Here is a 19,282-nt window from a genome sequence, read left to right as displayed (position 1 = left end):
CGCAGACATGGACTGCCCGAACATGGCCATCTAGCGTGAACGTCACCAAGCCCCGAGAATAACGGGCATGATCCACCTCCTCAATGGGACGACCGTGTTCTCGAAGCTCACCCTCAACAAGGGTTACCATCAGCTGGAGTTAGCCTGTGAGTCCAGGTACATCACCAGATTTGTGAGCCACATGGGGCTATTTCGTGGTAGGACTGAGGGCGTGATATTGGCACAATATGACCCAAGAACACCACACATTAAGAAGGTTGTGTCATACGCAAGTCGCAGTCGATCCGCCACAGAACAGAAATATTCGCAGGTGGAAAAAGAGAGCCCGGTGGTCGTCTGGGCCTGCAAACACTTCCATCTTTCTTTTCGGAAAAGCGTTTATGGTGGTCACCGACCACCAAACTCTTCTCACCATCTTCGGCAAACCCCAAGCTAGGATGCCTCCGAGAATAGAAAGATGGGAATCTTGGTCTTCAGGGTTATACATTCTCCATTCATCGCAGACCAGGGAAGGACAAGAATCCAGCTGACTACCTTTCCTGTCATCCCACAGAGCCATCCCTTCCAGGACACTCCATTGCGGATGCATACTTGCAGTAAGTCATCCATCAATTAAAACCCTTCCCAAAAGCATGGAAGACGCTCCAGTAGGAATCAGCAAGCGACCCAGTACTGGCCATCTTGTCACAATGCATCAAACAAGGCAAAATAAAACATGCAAGTGAGAGCTCAACCCTTGGAGGAGATGCTGCAGAGTGATGTCAAGGAGATGTTGCTGGTGCAAGAAGAACTCACCACCACGAAGACCATATCATCATGAAAGGCTGCAGCATTGTCTTGGCAAAGTCAATACGCCAAGAAGTGGTCGACCTGGCTCACGAAGGTCACTGAGGCATGGTATTAACGAAGAAGCTACGGAGACAGAAAATCTGGTTCCCCAGGCTGGACAAACAAGTCAAGGACATTTAAAAAAAATGGTGCAATCTGCAATACCAGAGCACCAGCTCCAAACTCGATAATGATGATGTCCCCACTCCCTGGTGGCATGTAGTAGGAACTGGTAGTCTACTTTCGGGCACCTCCGTGATGGCACCTACGCTCTGGTCGTGATCGACGAGTACCTGAGGTACCCCGAACTACGAATAGTGCCATCTACCGTGGCCACAGTGGTCATTGCAGCCATGGATTGTATACTCGCAGCATATGGTGTCCCCCAAACTATCAAGTCCGACAATGGTCCACTGGTTACCAGTTTGGACTTTGCTAACTTTGCCCAGTAACATGGGCTTCAAACACCAGAAAATCACGCCTCTGGCCCCAGGCCAAATGGCATGGCTGAGCGTTTTATGGGTAACCTCAAGAGAGTGCTACAGGTGGCGCACTTGTCTCACAAACCATTCAAGGATATGTTATACCGACCTCTACGTTAATACCGGCACACCCCTCACAGCACCACAGGCAAATGCCGAGCTGTGCTCTTATATTGCCGCAAGGACCCACGGAGGGCAACATCACCCAGGAGGATCAGGCGCTCTGGGCGAGGGATGCCAAAGAGAAGCAAAACATGAACTGCCGCAGACGAGAGAAGAGGAGCACGGGAGCTCAGCTTCAGGGAAGGTGAAAGAGTGCTGGTGCGCCAGACCCAGAGAAGAAAGGGAGACTCCCATTTTACACCTAGCCCTTTCACAGTCACAAAAGTGAAAGGCACCATGGTCATGGCTGTGGACAATGAGGACCAAGCAATGACAAAAAACGTCTCCCACTTTCAGGAATGCCCTGGCGGAATGAGACCCTGGGCAGCCTCTGACAGGAAACAAGATGACCAGTTGGAATCGGGGAAGATTCAGACGACCCATACTGGGGAGACTAAGACGTTTCGGGTGGTGAGGCTGCAGACGGTGAGTGGACTGTGGACAGACCCCCTTGCCATATGCCCGAGCCGCCAAGGGCGAGCCGCCCTGTGCAGGCAAAGACTAAACCCATAAGACTGATTGAGGAGATGGGCTAGCGCCTGACCAAGTATTTAAAAATGGGGGAAGGGTTGTCATGTTGCTACAGCTCGGATTATGTTCCGTTCACATCGTTATGTAGAAGGGTGGTTTGGGAGGGGTGAGACTAGGGAAGGGGAAGTGACAAGGTTTCGGGAAGAGGGCAGTTATGTTGATAAAGGAGTTGAGACCGATACTACCGTGTGGGCCTCCTCATTTACCGCAATGCATGTGAATGCTGACGGGTACGAGCCCCTGAGTGGAGGTCCGCTCCTCCCAGTTTACAGCAAATTCAAGAGTTTGTTTTTCGGCAGGCACGGTGGAAGGAAAAACATACATGCCCAGAATATAGCTACAGCTGGAAAATTGTGCCATTAAGGATAGGCATTTTCCAGTCAACTGCTGCATAAAGTCTATCTATACACAAGCCAAAACGTTTGGCTTTGTTAATGCTTGTTTTTAACAGGACTGCTGTGTAAAATGCACATAATTCAAGTGGCCATTTGCAGCTGCAATGAAAGCGCTCAGCTTTTGGTAGAGAAATGAAACACTGGATTTACAGGAAAACACTGCATTTACAGGATCTTCAGGGACCCATTAGGGGAATATTTTAGCCAAAGAAATGAGGATTTGACAGATCCGAATGCACCTGCATTGTGATCATTTTGCACGAAAGTCACTTCCTGAACAAAAAAAAAAAAAAAGAAAAACATGGGCCTTCATGCCAAAACACTCGGCATCAAGAGCGGCTCGTGCCAACACTACTGGCAGTGTTTCCTGTAGTAATGAGGGCAACTCTTCAGGCCACAGAGGAACATCATTACCGACCTGTCTTCTCCGGGGAGAATGAAGGCACCACCCCCGGACCAAGGAAGGTAATGGCTGCACTCACACCTACAAGATAGGTGACCAAAAGGACTAATCCTTTAGCAATGGGTGAAGAAAGCTTTGGAATGCAGTTCTAGTCTCATGGTTGGTGGCAGGGATCATCACCCACTTTCAGCTTTGGGTGGGGAGGTGGGGCAGTGTGGTGCCGCTAGTGCCCACTGTCAAGAGGTCTTGGCAGGACTAGCAACACTATTATTTATGGAAGGACTTGAAGGGAAAAGAAAACAATTCGCACAGGAGGAGAGTTGCTCATCTGAAGAGCATTCAGTGGCAATGCAGAGTCCAGGGACACAGGTCTGCACGGTGCTGAAGCGTGCGCGTTAATCTGAGAATCAGGCGCAGCACCCAGCCATCCAAAGTGCATTCTTCTTCCTCCAAAGTGAGGTTCAGTGTTCTGCAGAGGATCCTAGAAGAATTTCTGGTCCTGAGTGGGCAAAACAGCATTGATCTGGGCACCATGCACTGCATAGGAGTGCTCGGCAGATCACTTTTTGAGTGGGTTATACAGGCACATTCCCAAGTATTTAATGATATTGAACATTAAAGTTGGTTCTGAACATTAGAGAAAACTTTGCGATTGGTAGCCCTATTTCGTTAGCCAGAAGTTATGCTGCACTGCTAAACGAAGCACAGAAGAGACGTGGCTGTGGCAACAGTTTATGCCACAGAAGAGACGTGGCTGTGGCAACAGTTTATGCCACAGAAGAGACGTGGCTCCGGCAACAGTTTATGCCAGAAGAGTATTGCCTAGACCAGTGATCCCCAACATGTAGCTCGGGGGGCAACATGTTGCTCGGGGGGGCAACATGTTGCTCACTGCACCTTAAATTGTTGCTCGCCAGTTGCTGTGGGCCATGGTGTGGAGGCCTAGAAGGAGGTGCTGAGGTGACGAGACCTCAGTAGCAATATAGCCAGGACAGAGTCCTGGACAGTGCGAGAATGTTGGCCAATGAGCCTGCTGTCGCTCCAGCTGGTTTATTTTTTATACATGCAAGATTTGTGTTTGTTGCCATCATGCAAATTATTTTTCCGTTAAAGGTCTATACTTATTTTAGCAATGTCATTGTAAAGCTTAAACATGTCTGGTGATGCTTGTTGTCTCCTACAGAGGGATGCGACCAAGCATTTCGGGCGGAACTGCCCCTTTTGGGGTGGGCCCAAGGCTGATTTGCAAATAGATTTTCCCCTTTCGTAATGGCTTGGCAGGCAAAGAACGATGGTCTGGAGGGTTGCCCAAAGCAATACCAGAGGTTAGGATTATTTCTAAACCTTCCAGCCATCACCTTTTCTGTTTTGCTTTTGTTAAAACCCTGTCATGTTCAGATAGTTTGCCCAGCTGACAAAGGGTATTCATGAGTAAAATAATTGAAGCATGTTTTTGTCCTGGAGGAAATCATCATATTCTGTCCCTTGGTACAGCTAGTAGGAGCATAATGGACCAGAAAGTGGCATGCATACCAAACTTTCCTTTATTAAATAATTTGCATGCATTATATTTAAATCAGAAAAATAAATGTTAGTTCCACCTATATATTACATAGTGTCCTAGTGGAAAAGTGGTCATCGATTGATACTATGCCCATCTGTGAATAAAAAGGCAGATAAGGTAAATGCATGCCACATGTTTCATAGTTAATTTGCCCTATATTCAAATCCAATTAAGTTACTGTTAATAAGTTTATTAACAAGTCAATGAATGAATCCAAATACTTACACAATACCACACCCCTCCCCCCATGACGTGGTCATGAAATGCTCAAAGTTTTAACTGATGTTTGCCACCATGTGTAAAAACCAGGAGGTAACCGCAAAAGCCCTAGTGAAGTGATCTTTAAAGCCTACAATATAATGACCAGTATTATTCAAATAATATTTAACATCGTATATCTCTTTTAAGTTAGCAACATTTAAACACGTGTATCATATTTCATAAAACTCACATAGAACAAGCTCAGACTAAATAAAGCAGCTTTAACATTCAAATAAGCTATATATAAAATCCGGATTATTACAAAATTATATAAATAAGCTCCAATGGATGGCCATGCTTACGCAAAACAGAGCAACGACAAATTAACAGAAAATGAACCAAATCTTCATCAACTGCTATTTTGCAGGCACACTTTGTGCTTCCTGCTGCACACCTTAATTTAATGACAAGTGGGTACATTTACACGTACCATTAGTGTCACCCTCCTGCATTCTGGGGATCTTATTTAGCAGATTTCTCCATGCCATCCTATGTGTGTACCTAAGTCTGTATACAAAGCTACAGGAGGTTAGCCCATGTGTATTTTGGACATCTGCCTCTCTGCCCATCGGATAAGCTCTTAGTTTAAGAGCTATTTTGAGTTGACTTAATGTGCCAAATTCAGTTATAAACCACCCCTTATCCAAATGGACAGTGCCTTACGACCCACCTTAGCACAAGTATTTTTCTTTACCATGCGAGGCTGCAATAGCACCTACACTGAAATTCAATTCATCTTCATAAATAGCAGAAAATCCCAGATGCGCTTTAAAAAAGTACAAACTCTTCACTGGGCCAACACCTTAAAACTGAACATCCCCAATTCAGCTGATAAAGGGCTACCAGGTGCATCTGCAGTGAGACCTGCTATCTTGCACAATCACTTACTTTGCACCCCCTTCAATACATAACAGTTTGAATCACTCTCGATTTCACTGCCATAAAAATAATGGAACAGACCTTTGCCTTATAAACCTCTAGGCACATGTCCAATACGAATGCCCCAAAAGTGAAATAAAAATGTAAAAATCCCTTTAATCTTTAATGATGGCTTTTCAGCTGTCTTCTTAAAATGATTCACTCGAGCACTGCTCCTTGAGAAGAGTGAAGGCTCAAATAAAAAAAAAAAAAAAAAAAAAAGAGAGACCACATCCTCATTTCTACATTTACTACCTACAAGCTTTCACCATTTTCACGAACACCATCGTTTTTGTTTTTATCATATTTAATTTCAAACTATAGTTCCCGAAGATATATTTTGTGTTTAGGAGGCCCTGTTTGGAGACTTGCCGGGGTTAAGTCCAAAATAGCCACGTCTTCGGCATAAAGAAGCATGCTATAAAATGTACCCTTCGGGGAGGGTAGGTTAAGTTTCCTAAGAGAAGTACTAGAATCAACGTATGAAAGGAATAAATTAGGGCCAACTGACATCTCTGCTTTTCACCTTTATTGGTGGGGAAAAACAATATATAATTGTTGTATATCGGACAGACACTAAGAAGTCTGCATATCACAGTTGGATACGATGTAATAAAACATTAGGGACCCCAATAAAAATGTAAATTACTCCACATTATGTTTCTATCAATCAAATCCTAAAAATGTGAGAAAAAAAACAGAATAATCTCCCTCCCTTAACCTTACCGTAGTTCTACATGATGGTGCTCAGAGTGAAGCAGTAGTCCACTCTACTAAGCCCTCTGCTGAAACCTGTTTGGGAGGGCTTCAAGATAGTTATTTTAAGTCCCCTCTTCCACTCTGAACAACATACATTTGGTGAATATCTTACTGGCAATGTCCAGTGAGGAAAGTGGCCTATAACTGTGGGGGGTGGGGGGGGACTGATGGTCCAAAGGCTATTTGTCCAAATGCATTCAACATAAAACAATTTGATGTCCTTTGAGAAAGCTCCCACTGTTTCTCAAGAAATGTTGTTTTCTTTTGTCTTTTGGCAATTTGTATGTGCAATTTTGAAACTATACATCTGACCAGTCGTGTGCACACCTCATTAAATCATGATTCCATTTTATTTTTGAGATTCTACATTCTGCATCGAAACCATGGGTCCTACCTTTCTAGAACCTGGACCTCCTGAACTTGGGGATGCTGCTTGCCAATAGTTCTATCCCAGAAAGTTTCAAACAAATACTCAAACTGACACTTTCCTTTGTGGCCTCTGAACTGTTTAATTTCTTGCGATTACGTCATTCTTTCCAATGCGTCCTTGTCGAGCGTAGGCATCACCAACCAGCGCATCTGCCTTCAGACATGTTCTCCCTGGTGCCTACTGTGGGAAACCAGAAGGTGTCTCACCCACTAGTCCTCGGGGGATCGGTCATCCAGGTGGCCAGAACATAGCCATCACTTTTGGATCCAGCTCTTGAGGGTGGACAAATGAGGGAGAATCACCTGGTGAGGGGTCTTCAGGGAGTGGGAGGCGGACACCGGATGGTGAAATGCGGTATCCCCTTCCCTACAACACCTTTACCCCATCCTACCAGGTAGGATATTTAGGAACTCTACCACCCCCCCCCTTTTACAACATGAACACTTTCTCACGAACAACCCGCTATGAGAGAAAATGGACTAACACCTGAGCCGTATACCTGAAGTGTCTCAATACAATGGTCAGGCAATTACTGACCATTACACACATCAGACTTCCATTAAGCTTCCCCACACAGATAAAAGGCAGAGCTCGAGAGCACACTCTAAGCAAGTCAAAGCACATGAACAGCAGTTCCGAGATGGCAGTTTAACAAGAGAAGAAAGATGGCAAAACAGAAGGGGACCGCAAGGAGGGAAATTCCCTTCACTTTTTCGACAAGGAACAGTTACTTTCATGAGCACTCGAGATTAGAAGGCGTAAAATCAGGAAACCAGGCTAAAGAATCCTGCATTGTGTGTCGGATATTCCCCTGCCCCCCTCCCCATGTCCAATAATCAAGGCAAGGAGAATCACCAGCCGTCGTGGTACCATCCCTGGCTCCAAGAACAAAGCAGCGTCTGAAAAATCAACGCAGCCGGTGAGTTGAGAGGCCGATTCTGTGTTGAAGCCAAGGTTGCAAGCAGCAACATTGTATGGCGAACGTTGGAACGAACATTGTTAAAACACGTGTGATAAAAGATGCAAGTAAAGTTGAACTGCTGATGAGTAATTGAACTTTCAAAGCAAGATACAGTACCTTTGACAGAGTGGCCCGGCACCGCGTAAGTGCTCAATCGAAGGTCTCTAAGGTAATCAGCTGAGAAGTGGCAAAAGTGAACGTGAGAAAGAAGTTATACCGAGAAGAGAGCAGGTAATTGTGAATCGAAGTGGTCCTGCGACGGGTAGAGCAAAATCCTGCGCACTATTGAAAGTCTTCGAAATTTGGAGTAAAGAAAGTTTGTCAAAGTAGATAAAGTTGGTCCGTGCCCGGCAGAGGGAATTCAATTAATATCTTTGTGAGCCTGGCAGAGGGGGACCTGGGGTGAACAGAAAATCCCCCGATTAATTGTACATGTTCAATCCTAAGAAGAAAGGAACTTTGAGGTTTTTCGTGTTGCATCAGGCCCTCTGAAATAAGAGATTTTGAATGGCAAATGGCACAGAAGGCCCCGATGTTGAGGTTTTGAACTGCATCCTTGTGCTAGAGAAGCCAGAGACTGTGCTAAACTCGAGTGAGCCGCCTTGTCCCGTGCTGAAAACGTGAGGAAGGGGAGCCAATGGCTTGAATATCCTGACATCTTGAACTCTTTTCTTTTGCATTACATTGTTTCCCACACTATTTGTATTTAGAAGTAAGGATTGGCAATGGATTTATTAGTATAGGCCCTTTTATTTTGACAGACTCGACTAGGACTGTGTTATTATTTGATGGTTGTAGCTTGCTCCCATCTTTAGATTTAGGATTAGATAGGCATTTTCCAAACCCAACTGAAGTCTAATAAACACCCTTGAACTGTGATTGTGTCTGTCTTACTATTTGATACCATGCCTTTCTAACACTAATCCTGGCCATTGGAAAATTAACTGATAGTGTTCACTCTTTGTTCAATTAGAAATGCAAAATGTCATAACATTCCTGAAGAAAAAAAAAACAATCCACAATACAGTAATCAATGTCTGTGGAACAATATTGCTGATCGTGTATGCTCATCTCCATTTGCAATCAATTTTACTTTCCAAACATTTGCACTACATTTTTTAAACCTATTTTGCTCAAGAACTTGAAACCCCTGTTAATGTTTATTTAGTTGTACCATATTTTTGAACAACTTGACTGGTCCTGTGTGTCTAGAAATGTACTACTGACCACTCAATTTCCTCAACAATTCCTGTAAACAACCACTTAATGTCAACTGAAGTTAAGGGCTTTGCAAATTTACTTTACTAGAATTGCATGTGGTCTTGATAACCATTAAGTACTGCAAATTAAAATGTTCTCTAAGCAGTCTTAAGTTTATTACATTTCTAATTTGTGTTGCAATCATTTGACCGCCAACTGAGTGGCAATAAGGTCTGTTGAAAAATGTATGTTGCTCACCATTTCATTTGATCTGCACATTTTGTTGATTGTGCAGAAAAGGTTGGGGACCCCTGGTCTAGACCAAACAACTTCCCTGGAAATAGATGTGTAGAGACCAATGGTTACAGCGGATACACTTGGTTTATAATGCACAACATTGTTCACCCCCCCTGGAATTCTACAAGATCCCCTGCTCCCCCATACCAGCTTCTCTGTTGCTCCTGCACCCTACTGTGAACCCCAGGGTGCATCACTCTTCTACAGCGCTCCATTGCTTCCTAGCTCAGGTCACCCTTTAAAGCCCACACGTACAAATGTGGCAAGTCAATGAGTGCGGCTACTTACGGCACAAGGTAAGACTAGAGGCCGTCCACTGGGACGGGCAGATACGTGGACAGAGCAATAGCCATGACACCTGACCCGATGGCAAGTATTGTAAAAAGGCGAAGCACGTTGAATTTAGAGGTCCGGTTTTAAGGAGCAGCCGCATGAACCAATATGGATGCCCTGTGGATCCAGAAACCCCATCTTTGGTGCCTGCCCCCTACTCACCAGAGTAAATCTAGATTTCTCATAAGCTAAGATGTCAAACTTGGACTCCGCTTCCCTGTGGTATTGGCATCGCCTCATCTGCAGTCAGCAGTGCAAGGGAGGCCTTCCTGGACATTGTGTGTAGAGGTCTGACACAGGATTAGAATGCAACACAAGTCCGACACACCAAAAGGCGCATGCAAGGTTTGCTGCTACCAAAACCCAAGCATGGTGGAACTAAGCCCTGTACACATGTGCAGGCATGGAAGCACACTCAGATTTGTGTACTTTCTTTAAGTGTGCAAGCATGGTATGTATTGGAGTAGAAGAGGTGTTTTTTGTGCACCGGACATCAGTCAAGTGCGTAGTTAAAATACATTTTTTCTTTTAAGTATTCAAAGTGGAGCGGTTCAGCTCAGTAATCCAATTGCACCTTTGAAGCACGAGTGTCATCCAACTGGGATGCCAAGACTAACATGGTTCACAAGCTTCCAAAGGTGCAACAATGTGGCCTGGTAAAAAATGGAATATGGAAACATTTGAGCATACATTCATATAAGGATCAGGAGTCCTGGTCCCAGAGTCTTTGCCAGGTGCAGCACCTTACCTTGTATTCGAGGGCAGCCTCCTTGATGGGCAGCACCGTGTGCAGGTTATGAACTCTGGACTCGCGGCAGATGACGCAGACCAGCTCCAGATGGTCCACGCAGAAGAGCTTCATCTTCTCCTCGTGCTCCTCACACATGCACTCGTCCTGGGCGCGCTCAGACTGCACCGAGAGCTGCTTCACAGATTCCGTGATGCTCTGCAGCTGCCGGTTGGGTCTCAGTTCCACCAGAGGACTGACCTGCCTGCACTGAGGACAAGGGGGATCCGAGGCCGACCCCTGGGAGCACTCACTGATGCAGGAGCGGCAGAAGCTGTGTCCACACCGAGTGGTCACTGGATTTTTGTAATACTCCAGACAGATGGAGCAGGTGGCATCTTCTTGAAGGCTCGAGACAGGATTGGCAGCAGCCATGGCTCTGGGCAGGAAAGAAAGAACAAGATTTAATTTCCCAGCAATGTTATACAACAAAGTGCAGACATGAGTTGTCAGGTGAGGTTTCAACTGGATTTCAAACTGCTTGCAAAACAAGCCCCATGGTGACTGCAGAAACTGAGGAGGAGTTTAGGTGTTGCACACAAACTACACAATTAGACTGGAGTCTCCTAGATACATAACCAAAACTAAGAGTACACCAACCCCAGGGGAGGGAGCAGAACGTGAACACTCCAAATGATAGAGACAGGACAATGGAAGTGACCACTGAGGCTGCTATGCCGGTTGGGGGGGGGGGGCTTAAATGGGAGGAGCGGGGCAGCCCTGATTCGATGGACAACCATATAAAAACCCTATGCAGCACCTACCTCAAGAGAAAATTCACTTAAGCAACTGGTAGGCATTCAAGGCACTATGCTTGCTCACTGCGCTCACTGCTAGGGATACAAGGAGCCATAGACACTCTGCGCTCACTGCTGGGCATCAAGGAGCCATGGCCGCTCTCTACGCTCACTGCTGGGCATCAAGGAGCCATGGACGCTCTCTGCGCTCACTGCTCGGCATCAAGGAGCCATGGTTGCTCTCTATGCTCACTGCTAGGCATTCAAGGAGCCATGGTTGCTCTCTGCTGGGCATTCAAGGAGCCATGGGCCCTCTCTGCACTCACTGCTAGGCATTCAAGAAGCTATGGTTGTTCTCTGTGCTCACCGCCATTTCAATCACTTCAAATGCTTTGATCAAGTTGGAATCCGGGGGCAATCTTCGATCAGTGTTGAAGGGTGGCCCCTCCATAATCTGATGCTCTACTCAAAGAAAGAACGAGACCACCAAGAGTGGTTGCGAGAACATTGTTTAGCGACAACCGATAGCTTATTTCTTACCATCAATGAGACAAGTGCCCAAAAAGGGGACATACGCAACGCAGTGGCACTGCTGCACCCACTTGTACGGCTGTCACTCAGTCTCGGGTGGGAAAACTCAAGTTTGCGGCATAATCCCTTATACGAGTGTCGCCGACAGTGGCAAAGGGGGGGCTATTTAGCTGCACTCCTGGAGCTACGCACATGCGCAGCAAGGGACCAATATACTACATCTCCTTTTGTAGGAAAGGCAAAGAGTTAATGAAGCTCAGAGTTTATCTACCATTGTATGGGAGGACAGGTCTTTAGGACCCCCCTCGCCCACATTGTCCACCTACGTGAGGCTCATGACTCGTCAGCATCCCCCCTATGAACCTGGGCCCGGGACGCAGGGTGGCTGCGGATCGACACGTGAGGCTGCAGGGCTCGCCTTGTAGCATAACAGACACCATTTTGTAATATACTTAGACTCCATTTTGAGTATACTGAACCCAGGCCTCAGTGGGACAGGCTGCGTGCAGAAGCTGCAGCTCACCCCCCTCTTGACTGCCCACAGGGAGCCCTGCACCCCCCCCCAGCCTCCTCCCATGGCAGATCCGTTGAAGGCCCGTTCCCATGAACAACTAGATGCGAACAAGCAACAGAACAAACACTATCATTTACCTTCCGCAGTACATCATTGCCCTGGAGGTGACCGGACTTTTAGTTGGGGTCTGGGAAAGAACAAAGTCGTCCCTATCCAGTATACCCCGGCCCTGCGCCTAACCCCTGCGCCCGTGATATATGGTGCTCCTGACCCCCAACCCGGTTTCCCCAGATGAAGCGTTAAACACGAAAGTTAAACTCCTGGGTCTCCCAGTCTGATCTACGCTGCTAAGAAAAGGTTTTAAAGCCCATGCCAGTTGCTTTTATTGAAGTAATACAACCCCCGCCCACCCCAGGACACCTTCGTGTAATGGTGCCTAACGTATGGACAATCGAGAATCCGCCTTGTCCTGACCAATGTTTGCTGCTATTGTAAAGCGATTACATGAGCATTTTATATATATTGCTCTTTTATAGTATGATTCAGTATGAAGTCATTCAAAGTACTAAGCCACACCCGCTGTGATTGTAATGATAGATGAGCTTGTTGTTTCCACGGTCCTTAAATGTGTGCACAAATCCTAATCATAAGTGTATGTTGTAATGCGTCACTGTGACCAATGCATCCACCAACCTGGTTCTACCTCACGTTTTGTGTACCTTTTTCCCCCGTAGGCCCAAAGCACAGAGTAATGAATGTTATATGATGTAATGCTATAGAAAAACTTTCACTCCATTGATTCAGTAAACATGAGGATGTGCGAATCGTAGAAATGTGCCCTTTACATAATGCCCCTCAGCAACTCGGCCCTGTGATAATATTTATGCTGTTCAGCAAACAAGGATCCGTGAAAAGTTACAAGGCCATCTCCCCTCCTTCTCGGGAGCTGCACATCTAACCCCCCCCTCCTCCCTTCAAGGCTCGCTGGAGCTTGAAGGTACCCGGTTTTCTGTTGCTTGGAACAAAACAGCTACACCCCCCCGCATTCCTGCTGGACCCACACCAAGCATTTACCTTCCCCCATGCCTCCAACACCAGATGCCATCATAAAATCACTGTGTACCGCCCTGGCCAGGCCAAGAAGAATTACGAGCTACATGGCCCCAACTCCCACCGCCTTTTTGAAGTATTAGCTATGTGCCCCTTCCGACCCAATAGTATTTCAGTTCACCTTAAACTTAATGGGCCGTAGAAACAGTTATTCACCCCTGTACTAACAGAACGTAAAACTATCACTCACTAAATCTAACAGAGTAGAATGAGGTAGCCTAACCTGTGCCCCCCGATAAGACACCCGGATCCACGAGATTGGATCCTTTGTAATGACAACTTTATGATGATGTATGAAGGAAACCTCGTATTGCATAACTGTTTTTCTGTGTTCCCTCCCAGGTATTAGATTGATGTGTTGTAGGATTTACATACCAATTTGACATAAACGGTTGTGATGAATGTGCATCAATGGCCACAAGGGCAAATGGTTAGCACCAAAGTAGTGCATCTCCGTGGACAGCTTGAGCCCTGACACTCCACCCCGATGAGCCCAGCTGACCCAAGCACTCCGTGTTGCCACCACGTGGATCGCCGCCAATCATGGAGCACCGCACCTACAGCTAACATAGTAGCTAGTCGTCGCCATCCAATCCCCAAGACTATGTGGCCCCTATAGCTTAGCTCATGCATGACGTGTATTTGTAATATAAATGACTGTCTTTGCTATTGTCAGACAGAGCGCTCTCAGAGTTTGCAGAGTCCTTTGCATGCCCTTTATCGATTTAGATAAAAAGACATTTACTTTCAACCGCACTTGGTCTTGGTCTCATTCCTCCAGGGGTGTGTCCATTATTGCCTCTCATTTGAAGGGGGTGAACTGCCTTATTGGGGGATGCTCACTTTCACCATTGTGGGGTCTTTGCGATGTCCTTCTGTGGCCTCTTTGGTTATCTTCCTCTCTTCTATCGCACTAGCTTCTCCTGCTGCTGCGCTTTCATGCAGAGCGGATTCTGGGTTTAGCTCAAGTTAACTGCTTGTCCATCATTGGTCTGCTGGGGCCCACGTCTCTGCTGATTGTATTGTATGTACAGGGGCGTCCAGTGCCAAATTTGCTCAGAGCCCCGTTTATTTAATTGTTGCTCAGTTTTCCAGAATTGTTACAAGGCTATACAGATTCTGTTCCATTGATCCCTCTACCCGAGTAACACTGTTCTGCGAAACGTGTGCTACTTTCCGTGGTGCGCTGAATTTCAAAGCATTATCTGCCTGGCTAGTTTCACTTTTAACCAATCCCATTCTTTTGTAGAATAAGAATCTGGAGGCTTTCCTCAAATTGAATATTCGTTTTCTGTACTACGGAATGTTCCCTACCCTCTCTTATTGCTTCTAGAGATGGCCACATTTGGAAAGACTTTTCCTCTGTGCAGGATCGATTGGGGGTTATGGGCCTACCCTTTCATGAGATGGAAGGGCTAACCCCCCCTGGTGGTACGGATGGCTACTGTATCTCTTACACTTTCTCCAATGTCTTCTTGAGGAGTTACCAGTCTACACATGCAGGATGAGCACTGTTCATCTCAACCACATTATCACCCCATGGATGGTAGAAGTATGACAAGCACTGCATTATCCCGTCCTGCTTCAAGAGGAGGCCATGACCCTTGAAATAAACTCAATTGACAGAGGAGGTACCCTTCCTCGAAATAAACCTCCGATTACAATGGAGGTGTTGCCACAGTGATCTATAAAGAAAGACCTTCCAACAATTTCAATATCTAATCTGATCCAACACATTTTTTAGATGGGGAACCCTCAATTGGAAACCAACTCTTAGCGGTTCCCATGTCAGTCCAGCACATTAAATACAGTTCATTGAGGGAGTCTGTAGTATTTGTATTTTATTTATTTGTAAATCGCCCCTGGCCCTGGGTCATCTGGGCGCATGTCTTACAGAAAGTAGCATTACATAAAATAAACAATCTTGTTCATGGGTTACAACATGAAGTCGGGACAATACACGGTATTGAGTTAATGCCAGGTTAACAAGGATGCAATGGATTATACAGTAGGTACAAAGAGATAATTCAGGCAGGTGCAATAAACAGGTAAAAACAAGTGAGTGTGGAGGTGACGGTTATCAGGGGGGTAAATGGTAAATTACGCATTACAGGGAGGGTAATAGTAAGGGGCAATGTGGAAGGCAGAGCCCTCTAGATCACGCAGCCAAGAATAGCTAAAATTATGAATGCGGCCCAGCAAGATCCAATTCATGGAGCCAACGTTTAGGATTGATCATAGTTGGAAGTAGGGTTCGGATCTGAGGGAGGAGAGAAGCGTGTTCCAAAGCTTGGCCGCCAGAGCAGGGAAACTGGAGCCTCTGGCTTTTTGGAGCTTAAATCTAGGGATGGAAAGGATGTGAACTTGAGCAGCTCTTAGGGGTCTTGTGGAAGTGTGTGCAGAGAGTCGGTTAGTGAGGTATGCTGGGGCGAGATTCGCCCTTGCTTTGTGCATCAATGCAAGGGTTTTGAGGGAAATTCTCGGCTCATACAGCCAGTGAAGGTTACATCTTGTGTCCGATAGGTGGAGTTTCTTCGGAATGTTGAGGGCGGCTATGATGGCATTGTTCTGTGTTCCTTGGAGCTTATTGAGATTTCTATGGCTGGTCCCCAAGTAGAGGGCATTGTAGTAATCAATTTTGGCCATGACTAGGGTTCTAGCAAGGGTAATACTGTTGGATGTCGTAAGGAAGGGCCTGCATGCAGTAATTAGTTTGCAGGTGCACGCTGATGCTGCTACCACAGCATTAGTTTTTCTAGTGAAAGATAGTGTGGTATCAAGGTAAATACCTACCGTTTTAGTATTATTGGAGACCTTGATAGTGTTGCCATCAATAGTGAAGGAATTGAAGGCCGAGTCCAGCTTATTAAGCCTAATGTGGGAGCCGAGGATTAGTAACTCAGTTTTCTCATCATTTAGGCAGAGTCCATGATGCGCCATCCAAGCTTGGATGACTGAGTAGATTTCATTAAGGGCTTTTGTGTCTGTTGCGTGGTCGCCAGTGATGGGAATGAGTTTCTGGGTGTTGTCCGCGTAATTGGTATACGTGACACCCAAATAGTTGAGAATGTCGAAGAGAGGCTTTGTGAACACATTATATAGAGTGGGGGAAACACACAACCCTTGCAGGACCCCACAGAACACAGGCGACGGTTCGGCAGAAGCAGATGGTGAGAAGACCCTCATAGTCCCATTTGCAAGGAAATATTTAATCCAAGATGTAGCTGTATCTGAGAAGTGGGCAGCTGTTTTGAGGTGGTGGAAGAGAGTTTGGTGGATGACCAAATCAAAAGCTGCCGATAGATCAAGCAGAAGTAGGAGGGCTAATTTACCCTCGTCTTTTATGTCTTGGATTTGTGTTATGAGGTCAATCAAGGCCGTTTCTGTACCGTGTCTGGGCCGAAAGCCGGATTGCCCGAGGCCCAATAGATTGTTAGTTTCTAAGTAAGCCTGTATTTGCAGGTAGGCTGCCCGGTCCAGTATTTTTAGTAGAAAGGGCACCGTTGTAATAGGTCTCTAGTTGGAAGGGTTACTAGGGTCAAGGGTAGGTTTTTTGATTAGGGGGATGACGCAAGCATCTTTGAGGTTATCAGGCACAATTCCTGTTTTGAAGGAGGCATTAGAGAGTGGTGATGAAAGGAGAAAGGTCATGCGCGGCCGCTTTAATGACAGGTGCAGGGGCATAGGTCACCTTGACAGTTGGATAGTTTGAGCTTCCTAATAATGTTTTCCACTTACCAAATGGACAAAGGTGAGAAACTAAATGGTTTAAGTGAGGGCTCAGGAGGAGCGATATTGTACATAGCTGGTTTGGATTCTGTATCTGCAAGCAAACTACATTTTTTAGAGTTAACTTTGGTTTGTAACAGATATTTTATCAAGGAGAGCCTTTTTTATGCTGGTGTACCACGAGGAGTCCGTGATGCATTTGTCAATGGGGGCAATAGGAGATTCAAGTTCTCTGAGGGTCTTGAACTCTTTTGTATTGGATTCAGCTTGTATGATTTGTTTATTATAGGTGTCTTTTTTGGCTAGAACTAGAGCTTCTTTGTAGTTGGAAGAAGCTGTGGTCGGGATACTTTTATTGGCTTCAGAAGGGCAGTTTTTCCAGTGTGCCTCAGCATTTCTCTTCGCGAAGATCTCGTAGGTCCGGTGTAAACCAGGAGTTGAGGTGAGATTGTGGTTTGGGTTTGCGCAGTTTTAGAGGGGCTATGGTGTTTAGTGCTTTTAGAATGGCGTGATTGTAAATATCCACTAGAACTGTAGGGTCTGAATGGGAGGTTGGTGTGTTATTGAGGGGAAAAATAAGCGCGAGGAGTTTTTCTGTTGTAATGTCCTTCTTATTACGGGTATGAATAGCTCGGCAATATTCAGATTAGGGCTGTGTAGGGTGGCTTTAATAGAGAAGGTTATTTTGTGGTGATCTGACCAGGTGCATGGTGTGAAAGACAGATTAATTGTGCAATTGAGGTCCGCGAGCCAATCAAGGGTCCTACCTTTAATATGTGTAGGCTCGTGAATGTGGTGGGTGTATCCAAGATCCGATTATGTACTGGCTAAATCAAGGGCATTGGTATTCTTGGGGTCTTTGAAGCCAAGATTAAAATTCCTAGAATTATGCTTTGCGAGTTAGGTTTAGTATTGGTAGCAAGGAGCGTCACAATGTCAGAGAATGTAGAGAGGTCCAGGTGGCCGGTAGATAAGATGTACTGTGGCCGTATGATTTGGTGATAGAGGCAATTTAATAGATAGAGATTCAGCAGATGGGATCTGAAGGTTGGGAATAGCTCCAATATCGATAGAGTTCTTAAAGATGAAGGCAATACCGCCTCCTTTAGCTTGGTTGTGTTTCTATCGCATCTGATTATGGCATAGTTGTCTGGAATGGCAAGGGACAAAGAAGGGCCAGCTGCTGCATGTAGCCACGTTTCTGTGACAGCAAGGAGGTCAAGGTCTTCAGTAGCAATGAAGTCTGCAATGTGCAATGCATGGGCTGGGAGGGATCTAGCATTAATAAGGGCCGCTTTGATCATGGTAACTTTAGCGCTCGCTTTAGTGCTTAGTCTTGTAATTTGCCAGTCAAGTAGCATATGGTCCTAAATAAGCCTCAAGCTCCCAGTCCATGGCCACCAGTATTCTTCCACCCTCCCATCCCCCAGCATCAATCTGCAGTTGGTTAGGGCCATGCAGGTGCGATTAATGAGCTAGCAATATCACTGCTGAGTGCAGGGGCAAGAGGAAGGCATGAATGAGGAATCTGAGCTGATGGAGGTCAGTGTTCCGTGGAGCTTGGCCATCTCTTCAAGGGTGACTTCAGAGCCTCTGAAGTGTACACCCACAATATACAAGCAGCATGTTCATTGACAGTTTGCTTGCAGATGGTAAGGTGTTCTGTCCAACGAGAACTCAAGAGTTTAGCAGCTAACCTGGAAGGTGCCTCCCGTAGTGTGGATTTCCACTACCAAGTTGTGGTCCGTGCAGAGGCTGAAGAGACTTCCCTAAACCAAAGTATGAACATTCTCATTAGCCCAAGCACTACCAGCATCTCACATTTAGTTTTGGATTCCGAATCAGCAACATTAAAGCAAATGCTACCACTGACTGAGCTCTTGGGCTTCTTAAAGAGCGCAGTATTTAAACCTTAAAAGGATAAAGAGGTTGAAGACACAGGAAAGCTACACTGTCACTCTTGAATGCATCAGGAGATGTCTTATCCCAATAAAAGCTGGCTCTTTTCCGAAGACGTTTTCCATGAGGGTCAGTTTTTGCTGAAATGTTTTGCATGGATTTTGAGGCATACTCCACGGAACACATTACTGACGGAAGCTGGTGGGTTTAAGTGCATCTTGCATGACTACCACAAGGCTCAACCTGGGAGATACTTCTACTCACAAACTAGTGTACCCCAAATGCCCTTTAGGTGCTGAAAGAATGCATTTATCTATGTAAAGGGGGACCACTTGATTCTCCTTATTACACCACCACCAAACCTTTGGTCATTTTCACCCCGAGTGTCCTCTATGCAAAGACATCTTCATGAAAAGAGGATCATCGGGATATTGCAAAGTAGAAGGACATC

General features: G+C 45.8%; 1 protein-coding gene across 4 annotated transcripts in view; it reads right to left on the bottom strand.

Annotated features, from left to right (window-relative positions):
* LOC138491094 (E3 ubiquitin-protein ligase TRIM39-like) overlaps positions 1-19,282 on the bottom strand; it is a 289,556-nt gene that overhangs the window by 135,035 nt on the left and 135,239 nt on the right. For all 4 annotated transcript variants that reach the window (XM_069617406.1, XM_069617409.1, XM_069617408.1 and 1 more), the window contains exon 2: positions 10,273-10,690. In XM_069617406.1, coding sequence (XP_069473507.1) covers positions 10,273-10,686 — 414 coding nt within the window. In that variant the 5' untranslated portion in view covers positions 10,687-10,690. The remainder of the gene's footprint in view (positions 1-10,272; positions 10,691-19,282) is intronic.

The sequence above is a fragment of the Ambystoma mexicanum genome, chromosome 10 (genome assembly GCF_040938575.1).
Source record: "Ambystoma mexicanum isolate Mex_15411 chromosome 10, UKY_AmexF1_1, whole genome shotgun sequence".
Taxonomy (NCBI): Eukaryota; Metazoa; Chordata; class Amphibia; order Caudata; family Ambystomatidae; genus Ambystoma; species Ambystoma mexicanum.
Note: the sequence above shows the minus strand (reverse complement) of the source record. Positions and strands in the feature narration are given on the sequence as shown.